This window comes from Peromyscus californicus, unplaced genomic scaffold (genome assembly GCF_007827085.1).
Source record: "Peromyscus californicus insignis strain IS unplaced genomic scaffold, ASM782708v3 Scaffold_7__1_contigs__length_154581171, whole genome shotgun sequence".
In the NCBI taxonomy this organism is placed as follows: domain Eukaryota; kingdom Metazoa; phylum Chordata; class Mammalia; order Rodentia; family Cricetidae; genus Peromyscus; species Peromyscus californicus.
The window spans coordinates 61,334,924-61,358,066 of record NW_026294595.1 but is presented as its reverse complement, the minus strand read 5'-3'; the positions used below and the strand labels follow the sequence as shown (position 1 = coordinate 61,358,066).

The 23,143-nt window shown below is 42.6% G+C and overlaps 1 protein-coding gene across 9 annotated transcripts in view; it reads left to right on the top strand.

The window, feature by feature from the left end:
• The window catches only part of Ctnnd1 (catenin delta 1), a 54,624-nt gene extending 32,418 nt beyond the window's left edge, over positions 1-22,206 (top strand). For 3 of the 9 annotated variants that reach the window (XM_052722923.1, XM_052722921.1, XM_052722922.1), the window contains 14 exons: positions 61-596; positions 4,440-4,903; positions 6,602-6,785; positions 8,342-8,459; positions 9,484-9,637; positions 10,016-10,033; positions 10,466-10,534; positions 11,660-11,787; positions 11,886-12,036; positions 12,676-12,868; positions 13,434-13,548; positions 14,084-14,171; positions 17,445-17,507; positions 19,189-22,206. In XM_052722923.1, coding sequence (XP_052578883.1) covers positions 61-596; positions 4,440-4,903; positions 6,602-6,785; positions 8,342-8,459; positions 9,484-9,637; positions 10,016-10,033; positions 10,466-10,534; positions 11,660-11,787; positions 11,886-12,036; positions 12,676-12,868; positions 13,434-13,548; positions 14,084-14,171; positions 17,445-17,507; positions 19,189-19,325 — 2,418 coding nt within the window. In that variant the 3' untranslated portion in view covers positions 19,326-22,206. The remainder of the gene's footprint in view (positions 1-60; positions 597-4,439; positions 4,904-6,601; positions 6,786-8,341; positions 8,460-9,483; positions 9,638-10,015; positions 10,034-10,465; positions 10,535-11,659; positions 11,788-11,885; positions 12,037-12,675; positions 12,869-13,433; positions 13,549-14,083; positions 14,172-17,444; positions 17,508-19,188) is intronic. The other 6 variants (XM_052722929.1, XM_052722926.1, XM_052722925.1 and 3 more) reach the window with 6 other exon arrangements.
• Positions 22,207-23,143: the final 937 nt, after the last annotated feature.

The window sequence follows — 23,143 nt, the reverse complement described above, 5'->3', positions numbered from 1 at the left end:
AACTTAGATTCTTTATTTCCTTCAATAATTGCTTTTCTTTTTCTCATTGCTTAACTGAAGGTCAAGAAAGTTGTGAAGACGGTGACAACACGGACAGTACAGCCAGTCCCCATGGGACCAGATGGACTGCCTGTGGACGCCTCATCAGTCTCCAACAACTTCATCCAGACTTTGGGCCGTGATTTCAGGAAGAATGGCAATGGGGGCCCTGGGCCCTATGTGGGGCAGGCAGGCACTGCAACCCTTCCTAGGAACTTCCACTATCCCCCAGATGGATATGGCCGACACTATGAAGATGGTTATCCAGGTGCTAGTGACAACTACGGCAGTCTGTCCCGGGTGACCCGAATTGAGGAGCGGTATAGACCCAGCATGGAAGGCTACCGGGCACCCAGTAGACAAGATGTCTATGGTCCCCAGCCCCAGGTTCGAGTAGGTGGCAGCAGTGTGGATCTGCATCGCTTTCATCCAGAGCCTTATGGGCTAGAGGATGACCAGCGTAGCATGGGCTATGATGACCTAGATTATGGCATGATGTCCGATTATGGCACTGCCCGTCGGACAGGAACACCCTCGGACCCTCGCCGACGCCTCAGGTGGGCAGGAACAGGGGATGAAGGGCTCTTTTCCCAGATGGGACAAGGGTAGCATTATCTTCTAAGCTTTTAGGGGTCAGTGACACCCATGGCTTCCTTTCTCTCTTCTTCATGGAAGGCTCATTGAATGTTGATTGGCTGTCTTTTTCTTTCTTGTTACTAGAGTCATATTTTAGTTATACTAAGTGATTTTTTTTTGTTTTTATTTGTTTGCTACTGCTTTTTGAGACAGGGTCTCAGTGGCTCAGGCTGTCCACCAGTCTGGCTATGTAGTAGAGGGTGACCTTGAACTCTTGTCTTCTTCCATCTTCCAAGTCGGGATTACAAGTGTGTGTCACCACAATTGGTGAGAAAGTGATTTGTGGCCAGGTGTGATGACTTACACTTGTAATTCCACTGCTGAGGAGGCTGAGGCAGGTTGATTGCAGTTAAGTTCAAGGCTGGTTTGGACTATTGTGTGGACATTTCTAAACCCAAAAGTGATTAGTGATGGTTATCAGTCTGTGTCCTAAAAGAAGAGACTTGGTTGCTATGCCATAATTCTGCCTAAGATCTGTCTCCTTTTGGGTGATAGTGAAAGGAGCACCACAAAGAGTCTGAGGCCAGGAGGCTGGCCATGTTCACACTCTTGTTTCTGAGAACTTTTTAAGCTACTTTTTTGGTATTAGAACACAATTAAGATTGTGTTTAAGAACTGTCCTTGCAGTAGTTCCAATCCTGATGTTTATAAACAATCACTTTTGATCTAACAGAAGCCCTGACACTTTGTATTTAGTTAGAGTTTTATGAAGGTAGTGAGTCAGGAATGGTACCTTAATAATACTCCCAAAGGTCACTGAGCATCTCTCTGTTCTGAGGATACTTATTCCTTGGGGTGGTCTTTGGTGGCATGAAGGATTACTGTTTGGATGAGCAGTAGTGGCCTTGGAAGAGTATTTAGAATGTGATTGAAAGGTCCACCCTCCCTCCCACCCACGTTCCGTTTGTTCCTTTCCTCCCTTTATTTTGGTTGTTGAGACCGGATATCACTGTATAGCTCTGGCTAGCCTCTAACACACAGACAGCCCCCTGCCTCTGTCTCTTGAGTGCTGGGATTAAAAGCATATACCAACATAGCTGGCTGGGCAGGCCTTTTCTAAAGGACCCGTTTTAGGCTTGGTGTGCTGTGCACTAGTACCTTTGTCACGCCTCTTACTTGGTTTTCATATTTAGAAAAGGTTATTTTAAAAATCCTAAGTTCTGGGTGTGTACAGAAAACATATTTGGTCTTGGGCTGAAAACATTAGTTTAGAATAAATCGGGGTCTATATTTTCCAAGCCAAGAAATAAGGCAAAATTTATAGTTATCTTGATAGTGAGGGTGCCCTGGCAACTGTTGCTCAATTTCTGTATATAGGTTCATGACCTACCAAAGCAAAGGTCTTGGCACTTACTTTTTGAATATATTAGGTAGTATTGGCTAACCGTAAACTGAATTAGTCTGGGGACAGGAGTAGAAGCCCTGTTATCTAAGCCTGAGTCACTGACACTCTTCAGATGGTGTGGTTAGCAAATTCAACTCCCATGTGACTCACCTTTTATTCCTGATGGGGCACCAGGTCTCAGCTGGTGTAAGCTAGCTAGAAGTAGATAGCAGCTATCATTGGAACAGTCTGCCCAGGGAGTGGGGCTGGAGTGCAAGTCTGCTTGCTCTGACTTCCTCATTGGCAAAGAGAGATTAGACACAGATGGGTGTGGATGGCCAGGCCATTCCCTGGTGTCCCTTGAAGTGGCAGTTCACATAGAGAGGGTTTGGGGCTTGGTTCTTGGGTTTGTTCCAGGGTGGCATTGGGCTTGGAAACCTGCTTGACTAGCAAGAACATCTTCAGCTTCCTGTTTCAGGCCTACAAGAACAGTTGCAAGGTCAAACTTACACAGTGAGGCAGTGATTAGTGGGAAAAATCACTGAACTTGAAAACTCTGGTTCTAGTTGTGCCTTTGCCATTATTTATATAGCCTTAAGCAGGTTATTGATCATTTGGGCACTTTTGCTATTTGTTAAAGGAAAGAATTTTTCTAAATGCATTGGTGTTTTGCCTGAATGTATGTCTGTGTGAGGATGCCAGATCCCCTGGAACTGGAGCTACAGATAGTTGTGAGCTGCCGTTGTGGGTGCTGGGAATTGAACCCGGGTCCTTTGGAAGAACAGCCAGTGAATGCTCTTAACCACTGAGCCATCTCTCCAGCCCCAAAGGAAAGAATCTTGATCTACTGCCTATGAAAGAAGGAAGTATAAAGATAAATTTCCTTGAGTGACTAAAAAAAAAATCTGGCAATGGCAATTGTTTTTGTAGTTACTTAAACAAGAAAAGTAAAATCTGCTCAACACATACAGCCTGAAACACCATTCTCTCATGAACAGTTTGGTGGATCCTTGGAGTTTTCTTACATGTGTCTTGTTTTTGTTTTCTCTCTCATTAAAAGGAAACCTTTTTCATATAATGTTTAGCAATCTGCGTTTAAAACAACTTAACTTTATTTTGTTTCACTGACATTATAAAGTGATTTTTAGATTTTTTTTAACTAAATGATTTGTCCCACTGAGTCTTTCATTGTTTAACGGTCAGTGTTGGTACCTGTTAGGCAGGCCGTCTGGTCAGGCTAACTTTGTGTTTGGTGACAGTGGGAGTGGTTTTATGGAACCAACAACAGTCTTATTTGGAGAGTCCCACACAATAGATTCTCTTCTCCCTTGTGGCTCCCACAGGGTGAGATGAGCTCACAGATAATGGGGCTCTTCCTTCCTGGTAGTTATGAATAAATAATAGTATGACAGGCTCGCCCTCTAGTGGTTGGTGGTAGTACTGAAACAGGATAAGTTGCTTTTCACTTGACTTCTTTCAGTTTCTCCCTCTGATCCAAGAGCTGGGACATTCCAGTTCAATGTTGGTTTATAGATGGCACTTTGGCAGAATTAGAAGTATTTAGAAGTTGGAAAATGGAACTCATTCTTGGAACATATTTGTCTGGATAGCATATAAGGCCTTGGGATGAACTGTGACAATTAATGTTCAAGTTTATTCCTCGTTAGTACTAAAGCCAAGTCCTCAACAATGTAGCAGGAAGTCCTTCATTTTTCTTGATCAATTCCTCTTTTATAATTTCCAAAATAGGGCAAGGAAAAGCTTAAATATGAAATGTGTTTAATCGTCTTGTTCTACTAGCTGCTTCCTGTGTGCATATGCCTTGTTTCCTGTTCAGCTAGGATTTAAGAACTAGTCTCAGGGTTTTTGTTTTGAGGGTGTGGGTGGGAGGAGAATGTCTTGGGATAGAATCTTGGTTTGTAGCCCTAGATTGTCTGGACTTTACTATGTAGACCTATCTGGCCTCAGACTTGTGACCCTGTCTCTTGTGCTGGGCTTATAAGCCTTGCTTGTTCTCAGGCTTTGTTTGCTTACTTATGTGACATGGAATCAGTTGCCTTGTATAGCTCTTCTAAGCATTTACGGAGAAGTTAATAGCTGACAGTAAATTCCAAGTAAATACTAAGGAATCAGGATTTGTTGTTTTTGTGATTACCATTATCAAGTACTTTTCTTTCTCAATCAGCAAATTTCACAGGGAAAAAAGAGAGAGGTCTTTAAAGCTCCTGATTTGGTGATAAACCCTGTCTCAAAAAATAAGGTGGAGGGCCATTGAGAAGACTTACATTCACACACAAAATTATTAAAATTGATCATACAGAGGAGATATATGATCTCTATGTAGACCTGGGGTTAATCCTTCCTTGAAGATAATGGATAACAGGAATGTCTAAGGAGCCTGATTTAACTGCTTGGCTCTTGGTTCTTTTCAAAACTGTAGGAGCTATGAAGACATGATTGGTGAGGAGGTGCCACCGGATCAGTACTATTGGGCTCCTTTGGCTCAGCATGAGCGGGGAAGTTTAGCAAGCTTGGATAGTCTACGAAAGGGAATGCCCCCACCTCCAAACTGGAGACAGCCTGAGCTGCCAGAGGTGATTGCCATGCTAGGCTTCCGCTTGGATGCTGTTAAGTCCAATGCAGCTGCATACCTGCAGCACCTATGCTATCGCAATGACAAGGTGAAGACTGACGTGCGGAAGCTCAAGGGTATCCCGGTATTGGTAGGATTGTTAGACCATCCCAAAAAGGAAGTGCACCTTGGAGCCTGTGGAGCTCTCAAGAATATCTCTTTCGGACGTGACCAAGATAACAAGATTGCCATAAAGAACTGTGATGGTGTTCCTGCCCTGGTTCGGTTGCTCCGAAAGGCTCGAGATATGGACCTGACTGAAGTCATTACTGGTGAGTGCTAGGTTGGGAGTCACTTACTTCATAGAGAGGCAGGGATCTAGAGGTTTCTAGTCCATTACCTTTCAGTTAATTAGTTAATTAATTTTGAGGCAGGGTCTCACTAGGTGGCTCTGGCTGGCCTAGAACTCACTATGTTGAGCAGGCTGGACGAACTCGAAGAGATCTGCTTGTCTCTGTCTCCCAAGTGCTGGTATCAAAGGCATGCACCACCATGCTTGGCCAGTCCATTACCTTTTGATTATAGGTTCTGAAGTAGTGACCTTTGGGTCAAATCTGTGAAGCAGATTTGATTGGACGACACATGACACATGCAACCCCGAGACATTCTGCATGCATGTGTGTTTTCTTTTTCTTTTATTTGTATTTATGTGCCTTGGTGTTTTGCCTGCATGTGTGTCGGTATGAAGGTGTCAGGTACCCTGGAGCTGGAGTTACAGTGAGGCACTAGGTGGGAGCTGGGGATTGAACCCAGGTCCTCTGGAAGAACAGCAAATGCTCTTAACTGCTGAGTCATCTCTCTAGCCCCCTTCTCTTGGTTTTTTTTTTTTTTTTTTTTTTTTTTTTAAGACAGGGTCTTTCTCTATACAGCCCTGGCTGTCCTTGAACTTACTATGTAGACCAGGCTGTATTCAACTCACAGAGATCCACTACTAGCCTCTGCCTCCTGTGTTCTGGGGTTAAAGTCATACACCATCATGTTTGGCACATTCTATTTATTTTTTTAAAGATTTATTTATTTATTTATTATGTATACAATGTATATAGCATTCTGTCTGCATGTATGCCTGCAGGCCAGAAGAGGGCATCAAATCTCATTATAGGTGGTTGGGAGCTACCATGTGGTTACTAGGAATTGAACTCAGGACCTCTGGAAGAGCAGCCAGTGTTCTTAACAGCTGAGCCATCTCTCCAGCCCACATTCTGTTATTTTTGACCAACTATAGTGGTAGAGGAACTTGTCTTCCAAACACAGAATTGTCAATTGCTGTTTATTTACAACCTTATAATCTGTTTTAAATGTGTGCTTGTCTTGACTCAACCTGCATGTTCCATTTAGAAATCTGAGCGCCTGGTCCTTTATTTAGAATGAAAATTTTCCAGATTGTACATGGTGATCCATAGTGTGAAGTAAGCACAGTTTTGTGGACCATAATCATCATTCCAGGAGGAAGAAAAATGAATACTACTGATTCTTGAATGGCAGGATATTTTGACCCCCCCCCAGAGGACATCTCCATTGTTGGAGTTGCTTTGGCTGTCATAACTTGGGTTGGGGTAGAGAGTCCTTGGCATCTAAAAAATAAAGGCTAAGGATACTGGTCAACTGGTAAGCATCCAACAATAGACAGGACAACTTCCCACAACAAAGAATTATGTGAACCAAAGTGACCGGGTTGCTGAGGTAGAGAAACTGGTGTAGACTGTTGAGCATAGATTATAGTAAATACTGTTTTGTAAAGCTTTATTTCATGACTGTGTGTCTGTATTGAACTACAGAATAAAATATATCTTACCGTGGGTCATAAGCAGAAAGAAGCCTGACTAACACTACATGGAGTCATATAGACTCTATAATAGAACATATCTGTGATCATTGAGGACAATAAAGAAGGAATAGAATAGGGCTCTGATACTCTTCAGACACAGTTGTCTTGGGTGCTAGAGAACTCTCTGACTTGACCCTGCCAGGAACCCTGTGGAATCTCTCATCCCATGATTCAATCAAAATGGAGATTGTGGACCATGCGTTGCACGCCTTGACAGATGAAGTGATCATTCCACATTCTGGTTGGGAGAGAGAACCTAATGAAGACTGTAAGCCACGGCATATTGAATGGGAGTCAGTGCTCACCAACACAGCTGGCTGCCTCAGGTAAGTGAAGGGTTTTGGTTTTGAGATTACAAAGATTGAATTTTTGCTGGGGTTGGTAATGCAGGCCTGTAAACCTGTCTGAGGCTGAGTGAGTAGCCTGCCTATGCTAGTCAGTCCAAGGCTAGCTGAATACTTTGTAAGACCCTGTCTCAAAAAGGGAGTAGTCTGGAGGCAGGTAAAGTGTAGCTTAGTGGTAAATAAAGTGCTTGCCTGGTTCAATCTTCAATATCACACATACACATGCATCCCAATATTGACTTTTTGAGGGGTGATATAATATCTTTCTTTTTTTTTTTTTTAAATTAGAAGTTGAGGGTTTTTTGTCTGTTTGGTTTTGTTTGCGCCTTTTTTATAGTTTTATTGTACGGTGACCAAATCGAGGGCATTGCATTTCCTAGGCAAGCTTCTTCTCTACTTCAAGCTTCTATTCTGAGGTGTGTTTGACCTCAGCCTACCTGCCTTTGCTGCTTTCTTGTGTGCACCATGTTTTCCTACTCGTGTATTTACTCCCTTCCTTCCTCCTCTCTGACTTTGTTCATCTACTTAGGTAAATACCTGTTGAGAACCTCCCACATACCAGGTTCTTCTCTAGTTATGGACTTGGGTGGGTCTTAGTCCCTGTCTCAGTTATCTGTATTTCAAATTAGGTACCTTGTCATTCCCTGTATTTGTACTTGTATATAATAAATGACTCTTCTGTCTGGATTTACTGATGTTGGTGTGCCCTTCCCACAAGCCCCCATTTTGTGGTGATGGGTATTGGATCCATTGCCTTCTACATGCTTGGGGAAGCTCTCTACCACTTAGCTATATCCCTACCCTTGATGTTCATTCACACATGAGTGCACATGAACACACACACACACACACATGCTTGTATTTGGTGGTGGAAGTGGTGGATAGGGTTTTGCTTTATAATAGGTCCGATCTGGCCCCAAACTTTATCTTCCTGCTGCTGCCTCCCAAGTACTAGGATTACAGGTGTGGACTACCATTTTGGACTGTGGTATACATTTTAAAAATATTAAATGTGTATGGGTGTTTTTGTTTGTTTTTTGAGACGGGGTTTCTCTCTGTAGCTTTGGAGCCTTTCTTGGAACTCGCTCTGTAGCCCAGGCTGGCCTTGAACTCACAGAGATCTGCCTGCCTCTGCCTCCCGAGTGCTGGGACGAAAGGCATGCGCCACCACTGCCCAGCAGTGTGTGGGTGTTATGTCTGCTTATTTATTGGTGCACTACATGTGTGTCTGGTGCCTGAGGAGGCCTGAAGAGGGTGTCAGGTCCTCTGGGGCTGGAACTGCCATGTGGTGCTGGGTATTGATTGCCTGTTCTAGCCCCTGGTATACATTTTCAACCTGACTCCAAGCTTGTAAGCAGTTTAGAAGACAGACTGTCAGTCCGTTTCCAGCCATAAATGCTTTGCTTTTACTGCGTGTTAACTGCTTATTGTGCTGGATAGAAAAGGTTTAAGGAAGCTTCAGATAGAGATGAAGAAAGATATCAGAGGGAGGACTTGAGGGACTTGAGTCATCTTTAGAACTTTGTGTTTTCCCTTAGAAATGTAAGCTCAGAGAGGAGTGAAGCTCGCCGGAAACTCCGGGAATGTGATGGCCTAGTTGATGCTCTCATTTTCATTGTTCAAGCAGAAATTGGGCAGAAGGACTCAGACAGCAAGGTAAGTTAATGAGTGAGTGAGTTTTGTTCACAAGGGAACTGTGCTTCAGATCTACCACTTCAGGCTGTCAGATAATACAAAATACTTAGGCCAACCCCTTCTTCTTAAAATGGACATTGAGTTTAGAAGAAGAGAAGTGTGTGTGTGTGTGTGTGTGTGTGTGTGTGTGTGTGTGTGTGTGTGTATGTATGTACACATGTATACAAGAGGAGAGGCCAGGAGAACATTAGTGTCCTTGTTTATCACTCAGGCACTCTCCACTTTATTCTTTTGAGGCAAGGTCTCACCTTGAGGTTGTATTCTTTGGCTAGGCTAGCAGCAAATATGCCCTAGCAATCCTGTCTCTGTTCCTATAGCACTGGGTTTACAGGTACATTCAAGTTCATGCCTGGCTTGTTGTGCAGCAAGTGCTGTTAGTGACTAAGCCATCTCTCCAGGCTCAAAGATAGTTTTCTTTACACACACACACACACACACACACACACACACACACACACACACACACGTTTCTCCCATATATATTAAAGCTGCTTAGTAGCCTTCTAGACTATACATTTTCTTTCTTTTTGTTTTTTGTTGTTGTTGTTGTTTGTTTTTTTTTTTCAAGACAGGGTTTTTCTGTGTAGTTTTGGTGCCCATCCTGGATCTTGCTCTATAGACCAGGCTGGCCTCGAACTCACAGAGATCCACCTGCCTCTGCCTCCCAAGTGCTGGGATCAAAGATGTGCGCCACCACTGCCAGGCAACTATACATTTTCTAAGTAGGGAAAACAATGACCTACATATGTTGCATTACTATGTAGTTGCAGAAGCCATTATATGTCTGTAATTAGACCTGCTGTTAGCCTGAAGATAACAAGCGTTTTGAGGAGCCTGGGGCACTGAGAAGGGGACCTGAGAGGAGATGGATTGAGTTATGCATTTTAGGATTGATATTTTAATATTCAAATTATGGAGACAATTTCTTGACAGTCGTCATAGGCATTCTCTTTTCTAATTGAACCTTTTGCTTTGTATCCGTAAGCTTGTGGAGAACTGTGTTTGCCTCCTTCGGAACTTATCATATCAAGTCCACCGTGAAATCCCACAGGCAGAACGTTACCAAGAGGCACTTCCCAGTGTGGCTAATAATACTGGGCCACATGCTGCTAGTTGCTTTGGGGCCAAGAAGGGCAAAGGTGAGTCTTAGTTCCTGTTCTTTATATGGGACAGGAGGAACACTTAGCCTTATAGGTACTTACAAATAGTCTGGAAGTCTACCTAGTGGAGACTTGTCCTTTTGCTCTGCTGCTGCTTCCTTTGGTCTAGATGCTTTGATTTTGGTGGTGGTGGTGGTGGTGATGATGGTGGTGATGTGATGACAGTGATGGTTGTTAGTGTGTTGGCACTGGGGCAGTGAAGGATAAGAGCTCAACTAATCTGGGGCCTTCCTCTCGTTTCCTCCTCCTCTTTCTCTGCTTTCTTGTGAACTTGCCCATGATGCTGTTGACATCTTTCTCCTGCGTTTTCTTCCTTCATTTCTCTCCTCGCTTTCCACCTTGGTGATGCACTGGAAGATGAGTGGTTCTCCAGAGGTGAGTGCAATCTTTTAAGGCACTTGTCTCCTTCTAATGTGCATGTTTTGGTTTTTGCCTTCCCCAGTATTTCCTTGTCTAACCCTTTCCTGTGGATGCATGTAGGAAAATTTAGTTGAGGAAAAGCATTGAAATAAGTTTAGCTGGGTTGTGGCTTTGACATGCTATTTCTGGACAGTAGTCTCTGTTATCAGAATTCAGTTAATAGCAGTAAAAGTGGTTATCCTTTTTGTACCAATCTACTGCCTGGTTTTGCCCCTTGTTTCTGCATCACACCTGTTCAGACAGGTGTGTGTGGGGTTCCCTTCTTTTGCCTGTTTTGATGCTGCATCTCTGATCTGAAGATTCTGACTAAAGGATGAAAAACTGAGGTGAAAACTTCCTTTAAAAGTTCTTTACCAAATTCTCTCTACCCTTCCCCCATTTTTATAGGGAAAAAGCCCACAGAGGATCCAGCAAGTGATACAGTGGATTTCCCTAAAAGAACTAGTCCTGCTCGAGGTAAGTTGTCCTTTTTCTCAGTCTCCAGAGATCTCAGATATAGTTTTTGCATATGTAACATATTTTATGCACTGTATTAATAATTGTCTCTGACTTGTTGGATTTGAAGTGATGTTGAAGTATTGGGAAAATTCACAGAATTTAGTCTCAAGTCAGAAGCTAGTCTGTGTGTAATGGTAATGCCTGCAAATAGTACTTGGGCAGCTGAGGCAGGAGGATTGCTGTGAGTTCATAGCCTGATTAGAATATATAGAGAGAGAACGCCTCAGAAAAGAAAAGACAGAAACTTAGCCAGTAAGTGCTCACTGTAGTTTTTGGACCTTACTGTTAGAAGAAAATCTCTTTGTCACTGCTTGGATTTTGGAGCCACTGTATCAATGAATATAAATTTGCTAGCTTTCCATAAATATAGAAGACTTTAATTAAAGGGTGTTAAATCTCAGGCTGTCCCTTTCATTTAGTTATATTCATGGTGAGGTGAGTTACTGAGTTAAATTAGAAATAATTTGTTTGAGAGGTTGAATCATTAAGCCTGATTGCTCATGGTGAAAACAAGGCTTAAGTTGGCTATGGGGTACAAGTCAAGGAGGAAGGAGAAAGGAATTGAATGTGATAGGATTGATGTCTATTCTGTTTTTACCATGGACTAGTTGTTGTTATTTTAGGGTTTTTTGTTTTTGTTTTTTTTCTCCTTTTGCTTTGTTTTTTTGAGATAGGGTCACACTATGCAGCTTTGGCTGTCCTGGAACTCTCTCTGTAGACTAGGCTGGCTTCAAGCTCACTGACCCATCTGCCTCTGCCTCCCAAGTGCTGGGATTAAAAGTGTGTACACTGCTTCAGGCTACACTAGTTATCCTTAAGGCATGGAATCAGCTGGACCTGGTGGTACGTGCTTGTAGTCCTAGTACTTCATAGGCTACTCTAGCACTTGAGAGGCTAAGACAGGAAGATTATGAGTTTGAGGCCAGTCTGTGTGACATTACAAGACCCTGTCTTAAAAGACACAACAAAAACCTAAGAAGAAAGAGATGTAGAGCCTAATGATGGAGATGCAGAACGGTAGGCAGCCAGAGCCTGGTTTGTAGGCATCGATGAGCATCTTCTGTCTTGCCCTTTCTTGTACAGGCTATGAACTCTTATTTCAGCCAGAAGTGGTGCGAATATACATTTCACTCCTTAAGGAGAGCAAGACGCCTGCCATCTTAGAAGCCTCTGCTGGAGCTATCCAGAACTTGTGTGCTGGGCGCTGGACAGTGAGTACCTCTGAGAAAATGGATCTGGAGATAAAGAACTTAGATAACTAGTTTGCTGCCATTTGTAATCTTCTCACCGCTTCCCATGTGCTTCCTAGTATGGTCGATACATCCGCTCTGCTCTGCGTCAAGAGAAGGCTCTCTCTGCCATAGCTGACCTCCTGACCAGTGAACATGAACGAGTAGTGAAAGCGGCATCTGGGGCACTGAGAAACCTGGCTGTGGATGCTCGGAACAAAGAATTAATTGGTAAGGATTTGAATCAGTGCCTAGCACAGTGCCTGGATTCCAGCAAATGTTTAGTCGTTTGCTGATGTCATCGAAGAGAAGGATGCTATACTCTTCCTTAGTTTATATATCTGAGTATTGGTGAAGGTTCATGGTTTAGTGGTTCTTAAAAAAGCAAGAAGTGATGGTTCTTCAAAAACATTATAGCCACTATTATTTGTTGAATATCTGCTTTTTCTCTCTTTCCCTAGTCATTGTTAAGAATTTTTCTGTTTTTTCCATTTGCCCAGAATTAACATAGTTAGTTAGTGGCAGAGCCCAAGTTGTTGATTTTTTTTAAATTCATAAAGAACTCTGTCCCACTGACTTATCATATTATAGTACTGAACATACTGTTTTCATTAGTGTGAAGAGACCAGACAGTGTATTTCGATATCCAGCATCACATTGTCTTACTGCACTTGAGGAAGGAGGACGGGCAGTGAGTTCACGGCTGTCTCGTGTCCTTTGCCCCTTTGATATAATCTCATGTGATAATGAAGTTGATTTGTATGACTCGAGCTCACACTTGACCTGATTACTGTAAAATGTACTGGAAGGCTCCCCTTGACCTGACTGACGTTTCTCCCCACACGTGTTCCTTTTGTCTTGCTGCTATAGGCAAACATGCCATTCCTAACTTGGTAAAGAATCTGCCGGGAGGTCAGCAGAACTCCTCCTGGAATTTCTCTGAAGATACTGTGGTCTCTATTTTGAACACCATCAATGAAGTTATTGCTGAGAACTTGGAAGCTGCCAAAAAGCTTCGAGAGACCCAGGGTATTGAGAAGCTGGTCTTGATCAACAAATCAGGGTGAGCTTATATTTAATCGGAGCTGGAAGAATTTGAGTATGAGAGAAGAGCTTTCAGAAAGGAGCTGTCCTCTTCTGTTCTGAGCTTACTTCCCCTTATATTACCCTGTGACATGTAGAGAGATAATGGTCTGTTTTCATTCTTAATGTTGGTCTGTACATTGATAATGGACTCTTACACATCCAATTAGTCTATGTCAGTGTTTCAAACAGAATATACAATTTGGAGAAAATTTGCTTTCACCCATTTTACATTTTTATATTCTTGTGCTGTTAGAGCAGTGGTTCTCAACCTATGATGACCCCTTTGGGGTTGTCGCCTTCACAGGGGTCATCTAAGACCATCAGAAAACACAGGTGTTTACAGTATGATACATAATAGTAGCAAAATTACAGTGATGAAGTAGCAATGAAAATAATTTTATGTTGGGGGGCTCCCCACAACATGAGGAACTGTATTAAAGGGTTGTGCATTAGGAAGGTTGAGAACCACTTCTTAGAGGGTACAGGGTCAAGATTCCCTGGTCTTATAGCCAAACTTTGTATGGTGTTACTTTCCTTTATAGGAATCGCTCAGAAAAGGAAGTCCGGGCAGCAGCTCTTGTCTTGCAGACAATCTGGGGCTATAAGGAACTTCGGAAGCCACTGGAAAAAGAAGGCTGGAAGAAGTCAGACTTCCAGGTGCAATACTCTTCACCAAAGCGTTGGCTTTTTTTCTCCTTTGGTTCTTAGCTAGTGCCTCTGATATTGACTATCATACTAAACCCAAGTCTTTCAGATATTTGCTATACTACCTCTTAATACAGTGGTGCCCACAGTTTATTTTTGCTGATATTGTTCTACTCTCTCGACGTTGAACATGGCAGTACATGCTGGTGGTGGTGAATAGAGATGATGTACTCTGACCCTTCCATGTGCTTACCATTCTCTGATTCTTCTTCCTCCAATCCCCAAGTACTAGCCTTATAGATAGATAAGTGCTACTACCTAGCCTCAGATTCTTTTTCTGAAGAGTCATAGTTGTCAATAGGAGCCTAGAGATTTAAGCCCATTAGGGGAAAAATGTGTGAGTAAGCGCTAGGACAGGTGATCATGGAGAAGGAAATCAATGGTCCTTAAGAGCTTCTGAAGCAGGAGGTGCATGGTTAGGAGGAGGGGACAGAAAGAAGTGGGTATGTTCAGGTTTCTATGATATTATGTTTTTGTTTGCCTCCAGGTGAATCTAAACAATGCATCTAGAAGCCAGAGCAGCCATTCATATGATGATAGCACCCTCCCACTCATTGACCGGAACCAAAAATCAGGTATAGTAAACAAGAGGTGCTCCCACCATTATTTAATGTCGTATTAACTAAGAAATGGGGTATGTATGTATTTCTAAAATGAGCTAGACCCTGAATAATGCTTTGGAGTAATGCTTTGCCTCAGGATTATAATGTGTAAGAGAATGGGTTTGAATTGAGAAATTAAAACAGACAGGGAAGGGTGTGGTGGTGCACACCTGTAATCCCAGTCCAGGACTCCAAGGCGGAGGAAGGATCAGTATGTCAAGGCCAGCCTTGGCGACATGAAACTCTGTCTCAAAAGAAAACAAGGCCGGGCAGTGGTGGCGCACGCCTTTAATCCCAGCACTCGGGAGGCAGAGCCAGGCGGATCTCTGTGAGTTCGAGGCCAGCCTGGGCTACCAAGTGAGTTCCAGGACAGGCGCAAAGCTACACAGAGAAACCCTGTCTCGAAAAACCAAAAAAAAAAAAGAAAACAAAACCAAAATCAAAGCAGTTGGTGAGCTTGAGTGTGGCTCCTATTTGCCTGTGGACTTAGAGAGTGAGGCATAGTTTTTCTGTTTCATTTCTTCCTCTTTTAAATTTTTGTGTTCTGTTGATTAATGTGCTTGGTTAATTATTAGTGCTTTTCCAGTTGAAAAATTAAAAACTACTGACAACTAGAAAGTCTGTTATTTCTAGTGTCTAGAGAAAAGCACCACTAATTGCTGTTTTAGTTTATAGCTCTGTGTGTGTGTGCTTGTGTTTTTGTGTTTGTGTGGCACTGGAGATTGAATGCAGGGCTTTCTAGGCAAGTGTTCTATGCCCCTAACTGAATTAGAGCTTTTTAAACCACTTTACCATAGATGAATTATATATTTTGTATATATTTTTTCTCTTTCACTGAAATTATGTACTGTAACCCTTTTTACCTTAATGATTTGATTTGACCCATGGCTTTGGAGTGTGGTACGAGGGCTCCAAAACTCTTGGACATGTGTGCCGATGGCATAGAAACAGTGGTGCTTGCTACTGGCTGCTCAGCATAAATGAGGGTAGCAACACTGATCTGAACAAGTGATTTTCATTGCCATATACTCTATAAAAAGCCATCTTCATTCAGGAGCATCCTTGATGGAGCTGTAAACATTAATACCCCCAAACGCACATCATTTAGATGTGTAGTGCTAATGAGGACATGTACAGCACTTGTGCTGTGTAGGGAGCCACTGTGGATGTCTTGAGGCAGACTATAGGTGTTAGCTTATTAGACTACCTATTTTTTTATAGAGTACTATTTTACTTTATGAAGCAGCTGAGACATGGTTATTTGTCAAGCATTTCCACAAAAGTAAATGTGGAAACCTTATCGCTTTGGTTAAAAAACTGAGGCCAAAGCGGGACGGTGGTAGTGCACACTCTTAATCTCACCCCTCAGTAGGCAGAGGCAGGCAGATCTCTTGTGAGTTTGAGGCCAGGCTGGTCTGCAGATTGAGTTCCAGGACAACCAGGGTTACATACAAAGAGAAACCTTATCTCAAAAAAACAAACAAACCTTGTCTCAAAGCAAAACAAAAACACCACCAACAAAAAACTGACAGTATTTGCTACCTGAGTAAACAATAAAATTTTGGCTGAGTGTGGTGACTCATCCCAGCACTTGGAAGACTAAGGCGGGGAGATCGCCATTTGTTTGAAGCCTGCATGGGCTACATAGGGAGTTCTAGGCCAACCTGAGATGTAGAATAAGACCCTGTTCTAAAACAAACAAACAAACCCAAAGAAAATCAAATTCATGTTTCTGAGTCTGGTAACTTCCCAATACTTAAAAGGCTTTTTCTAGGGCCATCAAGGTAGCTAAGCAGGTCAGCTCACTTGCTTCTAAGCCTAACAACCTGAATTCCATCCCTGAGAGAGAACTGACTCCTGAAATTTGTCCTCTGACCACTATATCCATGTCCTAATATGGATGGACGCGCGCATGCACAGACACACACACACAGACACAGACACACACACACAATGTAATAATAGAAAAGTTAAAAAACAAGGTGTTAAGAATAGAAATATCAAATTAAAAAATGGCTTTTATGATTATATAAGTGGTGATACAAATGTGTTTTTAAAATACACATACATACTAAAATCTGTTAATTTTATAACGTTTGCATTGTTCTATAAACCATTATCTTGCGGGGAGACAATGCCATGACATTTCAGATTCCTATATGAGTAATGTTCCATTCTAGGGCAAGACAGGCTAACTCATTTATTTTTTGTGGTTTTCTTGAAGGAGGGTCTTGCCATGGACCCTACAATTGCCTGGAACTTACTATATAGAACCAGGCTAGCCTGGAACTTGCAGTGATCCCCTACCTCTGCCTTCCAAGTGCCAAAATTATGGGAGTATGCTTATTAATCAAAGTTAAGAGGTATACAAAAATGTTAGACAGTGCTCCCCACCTTGGGTGTCTTTGTCTTTAAAATTTATTATTATTGTGTACATGTTGTGGGCACACCCATACTGTGGCTTTCAGTGGAGCTCAGGGACAACTCTGGAGCTGGTTCTTGCAGTTCTGCGTAGCTTCTGGGGATCAGACTCAGGCTGCCAGGCTGGCACAGCCAGTGCTTCATCTGCTGAGCCACTCATAGTGCCTTTTAAATTGAAGATGTTTATGATAGGTAATACATTTATTTCTAAGTGGGTTAGTTGTTTACATTTCTGAATATAGTAATGTGTATTTATTCCACACCGATAAAAGTCCTTTGCATCCTCATTTATTTCCTGTGTATGTGATTGGGGACTGAATCTAAGGTCTTATTTCTGGTGGCTAATGCCTTACCTACTTTTGAGCCACATCTCCAGCCTAGACCCTCATAATTTTAAGACAAAAGGGGCTTTGAGATGTCATAGCTCAGATTACTGAAGTACTTTTAATTTGTTTATTTGTTTGGGTGTGTAGGTACATATGTGGCGGTCAGAGGACAACTTGTGTGAATCAGTTCCTTCCACAAGTTGGTTCCAGGGATGAAACTCAGGCCATCAGGCTTGGCAGCAAGTACCTTTATCTACTGAGCTGTCTTCTGGCCTCTTTAATGTTCTTGTCTTTAGGTTTCTGTATGAAAGGGATCAAAGTTCTGTGAGGGCTTTCCTATAACTGTAGGCTGTGATTAGTACTTGGCAAATAGTATGTGCTGAGTAAAACTTTATTTGAATAAAGACAGGGAAGGATGGCATGCCAGAGAGAAATGTCTACTTAATATAGATCTTGGAGTATTGGATTTTGATTTGAATAACTTTCTAATTCCATATAGATAAGAAACCTGACCGGGAAGAAATTCCAATGAGCAATATGGGGTCAAACACAAAATTATTAGGTAGGTGATGAATTCCTGTCTAATGTTGCAGAATAGTGTGTAATTGGGGTGAGTAGGTATTTTCTCCTTTTCTTTTCTCTTTTCCTTTCTTTTTTTGAGACAGGGTTTCAAGTCATCTAGGCTGGTCTTGAACTCAACTGCAATTGAGGTTGATCTTGAACTCTTTCCTGATCCTCTTGCCTCTACCACCAAGTGCTGGGATTACAGATATGCTCCACCATGCCTGGATTTTTTTTTTTTTCCTGTAGCTTTTTACCCCCCTAAATACCCTTATCATTTACCATTCCTGAAGTACTGTGATTGGTAATCTCCATTTGAAAGGATATCTAGAAATATAATAAAATTTGATCAATCCCTGCTCTTTTCTACATTTTCACGTGTTTCTGTGGATGGGATGATCTTTCTTAAATTTTCTTAATTTTTTTTTTCAAAACATTTTTTTTTTATTTTAATTTTTTGAGACAAGATCTCTCTATGTATTCCTGGCAGTCCTGAAACTTACTTTGTAGAACAGGCTGACTTTGAACTCACAGGGATCTGCCTGCTTCTGCCTCCCCTATGCTGCGATTAAAGGTGTGTGCTGCCATGCCTGGTTTATTTATTTATTTATTTTTATGGGTATGAGTGTTTTGCTGGTATGTTTGTTTGCTGTATGTGGTGCTTCTTGCCCTCAGAGGTAAGATCCCCTAGAACTGGAGTTAGGGATGGTTGTGAACTACCATGTGAGTGATGGGAGCCTAATCCAGACTCTCTGCAAGAGCAGCAAGTGTGTTGAGCCATCTCTCCAGCCCCTGACCTTGAACTCTTGATCTTCCTCTTCTAACAGATGTTCTCAGAAAGTCTTGTTGTGTCCATATAATCTGCCCTGATCTCGCTCTGTTCTTTCTCTCTACTTTCAGTTTAGCTGATCTACTTGCTGCCCCCCCCCCCCCCTTTTCTTTCGAGGCAGAGTCTCCATAGCCCAGGTTAGCTGTGAACTTACAATATAGCTGAGGATGACCTTAAATTCTTGGGCCTCCTGCCTGCCTGCTATTCTTTCTCATCATTCTACTTTATTATTTGTTATTATTAGGGTCTCCCATATCTCAGACTGAAATTAAACTCAGTATATAGCTGAGGATGACCTTGAACAACTGTGGACCCTCCTCCCTTCATCTCCCAAGTACTGCAATTGTAGGTTTACATCAGGACACACAACTCATTGTGCATTATTTAAAAGCCTTGGTATATTAAGCCTTCTACTGGAATGTCCTTCCCCTTTGCTCTTCTAACTTTTCATTCCCAAAGGCTGAACTTAAGTTGTGTTTTGCTTCGTCAGTTCCTTCCAGTTGCAGCTTGTTTCTGTTTTCTCCTAATTTCAGGGCGGTCTATAAGCAAGCCCAGTCTCTTTAGTATTACCCACCATAGGACACTGTTGTTCATTGTTATTCATTTGTTGTTTTCGCCGTGATGGTAATAGAGTCTAGGCCAGCCACTCTAGCATTGAACTACATCCCTAGTACTGGGTATTTCACATACATTATCTTCTCCATTATATTCAAGCTATGTTTAAGTATTAAAAAGCATCAGTCTTTAATGCTTTGGGGCATCTGAAACAGCTCGCTTCTCTATCAAGGTGCCTAATTCAGATACATTGTATACTAGAGGGAATATATTGTTTCTGTGTACTTTCCCCCTCTAGATAACAACTATTCCACACTGAATGAAAGAGGAGACCACAACAGAACACTGGATCGATCTGGGGATCTGGGTGATATGGAGCCATTGAAGGGAGCACCCTTGATGGTAAATCCTTGTTATATACTGCTGTGTATATGAGACTGATAGTATTTTGAAACTATATGATATATGAAATGGGGAAAGAAAAGAGAAAGGTAATGTCTTTCTTTGGTAGGTGTTTTCAGGAAAAAGTAGAGGTTTTGATGCATCTTGAAGTTTCTTGGGATGCTCTTCATTGATTGTGTTGGAGGAAGTCTTTGCAAGTGTTATTGATGTGACTAACATTAACTAATCTGTTCTATCATACATCACCCTCTTCTTTCACTTACCTTGAGGGTGTTTTACCCTTTTACTTTTAACAGTGTTTGTTTACAAACTTGGGATTTTCCTGATTGGCACATAGTTAGAGGTTCTTATCTTGGCTCTCTTACTAACAAATTGCATGTGTTCACAGCAGGACGAGGGGCAGGAATCTTTGGAGGAAGAGTTGGATGTGTTGGTTTTGGATGATGAGGGGGACCGAGTGTCTTACTCCCCCATGGTATGTCCTCCAGTCACCCCTAAAATGGCCCTCAAGAAGGAGGCCTCTGTGTGCCCACTCTTTGCCAATCATGTTGATCTGATCAGGCCTGAGACACTTGTCTGAGGCACGTGGGGCCCAAGGATTTCTGCTTCTGTGATCCTGACCTCTTCAAAGCCTGGGATGCAGTGGGTGATCTGATTCTCTGTTGTGTGCTGCTTTCCTGCCTCCAGATTTACTCAGCTGCCTTGTTCTCCAGGTCTTCCTGTTCTCAACCTTATTAACAGCTTTCTCTTTTTTTTTCCTACAGCAGAAGATTTAGCACCACTCTACCTGCTCCATTTGGGCTTATAATATATTACTTTTATTTTTTGGTGGTGAAATGGACTGATGATTTTTTTTCCTTTCTTCGCTGGACTATTGTGCCAACTGCCAGGCTGCCTCCTACCCTTATAGCCCAGAGTGGCTGCCTTCATTCCATCAATTCCCAACATCTTCTACTGAAGTTTAATTGTCCTGTCCTCCCATCCCCTACCTCCAGTTTTCCCCAAGAAACCTGACTCAGTTATTTGCATATCTTGAGAAACTGCTGCAGATTAGCTCTTTTTGCCAGCCCTCCCTGGACCCTCGGCCTGTGTGGAGGGAGGGAGAAAGTGGAGCTCTTCACTGGAAGCTGTGGGAAGAACTGAAAATTGCACGCTGTGTATGCGTTATTCAGCATTCTGACAAACTGATGACTTTAATCAAGACTGTCTTTCTTTCTGGTGGGGAGGGAACTTTTAATTTTGTTTTGGATAATGGGAAGTATGAGTTCTTCCCTTATCCAGTGGCTTTTTTGAAGCCAAGAAGGCTGGAAACAGTGGCACATTCCACCTGGCAAGGGCCCTCGAGTAAGTGAGGTACTCCTCAAACTGGGATTGAGAACTCTTGTTCCTCCTGTCCGAGGCAGGGACCACAAAGGACCTACAGACTCCATCTCTTCTGTCAGCTTCAGGCCAACCTTGGGGTGCTGCCCTGACCAAGGCTGTCCTCAACCCTCCTCTCTTACCCTGTGATAAATCTGCTAACTTGACTTGGCCGTTTGCAAGAGGCTATGTAAAAAAGAGAATGCCATGGAACACTTCTTGATTGAGAAGAAACAGAAAGATTGTCTTTTGGGGAGAAGATGAACCTCTAGGAGGAAATAGAAGGAATGTACATGAAGTGGTTAGTCTGAAACTGGCAGGAAGCTTCAAAGCTGGCTTTCCCCCCACCTTCCCCGCCCCATTCTCTTCTTCCTTTATAGGCTGGTCCCTCCTCCTCCCCCTCCCTGGATCTGTTGGCCAACTACAAGACTTGTACATAACTCCTGCCCCCTTTGCCCTTCTAAGGTAGGAGTTGCCCTGGCTTTGCCTCTTCCTTGTGCCTTTGGCCTGGGGTGCGTCTCCTCCCTCTCTTCCACGTGCCTTTCTTTGCCTCTGCAGTCTCATTTCTCATGATTTTGCAAGTTAGATTTTGTTATTTTCTTACCCACAGTTGACCCTCAGTAGCCGAAGGAAAGGAGTGGTTACCTAAGGAACTTCAAGTCCTCCTTGGGGATTGTTCTAGCCTCTGATTTAGCCAACAGTGTACAGTTGGAATTGGTGACTATCCTATCCTGATAAGTCTCAAAGTGAGGCTGGTGGGAGGGAGTGCCATGACTCTTACTCCTTAGTTGTTCCCAGTTCCCATTATCTGAAAGTTTATAGGGAATCAAGGGTTTCTCTCCAGTTCCTTTGCCTCCATCATACCCTGTCCAATTGTAGGGAATGTTACAGGTTGGGCTAGAGAATCAGCTACTATCTGGGTTGATTTTTTTTTTTTTTTAATTTTTTCCCTTATTTGCCTTTGTTCCTTAATCCAAAAGCTCTATTCAATGCAACTGGAATTCTTTATCCCTCTTGTCCTGTTCCTTAATATACTGAGGCTATGGGGTGGGAGAAAAGTGCACAACCCACCAACCCCTTTCCCTATGCATTACAATTCCCTTTTTTTTCCCTTTTTTTCTTTTTTTTTAACTGTTTGTTTCCCTCCCATTTCTTCTTACCCCCATCCACCTTTTCTGGCAGAAAGGAGCCTCTCTCCCTGGGACCCTCAGAGTACACTGCACAGGGAGCCTTCCCACCCAGACCTGGCTCTATTCCTGGTTTCTTTTGTCCTCCTCTGCTCTTCCTGGTGCTCTTTTTCGGTGGGGTGTGGGTAATAGAATAGCCATGGGCTTTGGGGGACCTTTAACTGTTTTTTTGTTTTGTTTTGTTTTGTTTTCCTCTTTCATTTATAAACACTAAACATTCAATTTCAGCAAACCAAAAATCCTACCTTCCCACCGAACACTACTAAGGGGCATGTCTTCTGCTCTATATCTTTTCTCTTTTCTTTCTCTCTTGTTAATGCTTTTAAAAACAAATGAGTTTTTTATATAAATAAAGTTTTTAAAGTGTGTATGTGGGAGGTCTGTGTCATTTCTTCACTTCGAGCTGTATCTCCTCCCTCCTTTTCATCTTGATTATTTTGGTGTCAGTGTTCTTTTTCTTTTCAGAGCTGCCAGAAGGCGGTTGTCTCAGGATGGGTTCACTTTTGTTTCGGTCCCAAGTCTTATGAAGGAGCATTCTTGGAACACCCCCAACACGAGTCTCCAAGTTACTCGATGGCTGAAGTGGAGCAGGTGGACTTAGTAGAGATAGAAACTGCACAGTGCAGGCTGACAGCCTCCTCATTCTCTGGGGTTTTCCCACATCATTTGACAAAAGCAACACTGAGCAAAGCCCTCGGAAGACATGCTCTTTTGAACACAACACATTGAATCTAGATGGGTAGAAGCTGGCAATCCCCACTGCCACCTTAGTAAATGTGAAAGAGTTCAAAGTCCTCTGCACTAATCACAGGCCATGCTGATACTTCTCAGGCCGAATGGAGTGGGTGAGGCTGTTTGATAGGATGTTCTGCCAAACTGTATGGTTAACAGAAATCAGATTACTGGGGGTTATCTTGACGGCAGATGCCGAAGATTCAGACTTCAGAAAGACACTTTTCCAGGGCCCTTAATGTGCTGTCATGTAATTTAAAAACCTCAAGAGAATTTGTGTAAAATTCTTCAGTTAAAATTATTTGGCTGTTCAACATCACCACATTATACTAGATTTAAGTATGAGACTTTTTTGGGTTTATGGGATCAGGCAACCCAACCACCCCCACCCCCACCCCCGCCCGCACAGTAGCTTAAGGCTTAATTTGTACTTACACCTGTAGTCTTAGATCTGAAGAATAAAACACAAAAAAACAGTTTGCTCTGCAGCAAGGTTGGATTTTTATGTATGTAGAAAACCCTGGCCATTGGTACTGCAGTAGATAGAAACCCTACTGCAGGCTGGCCTTAAGC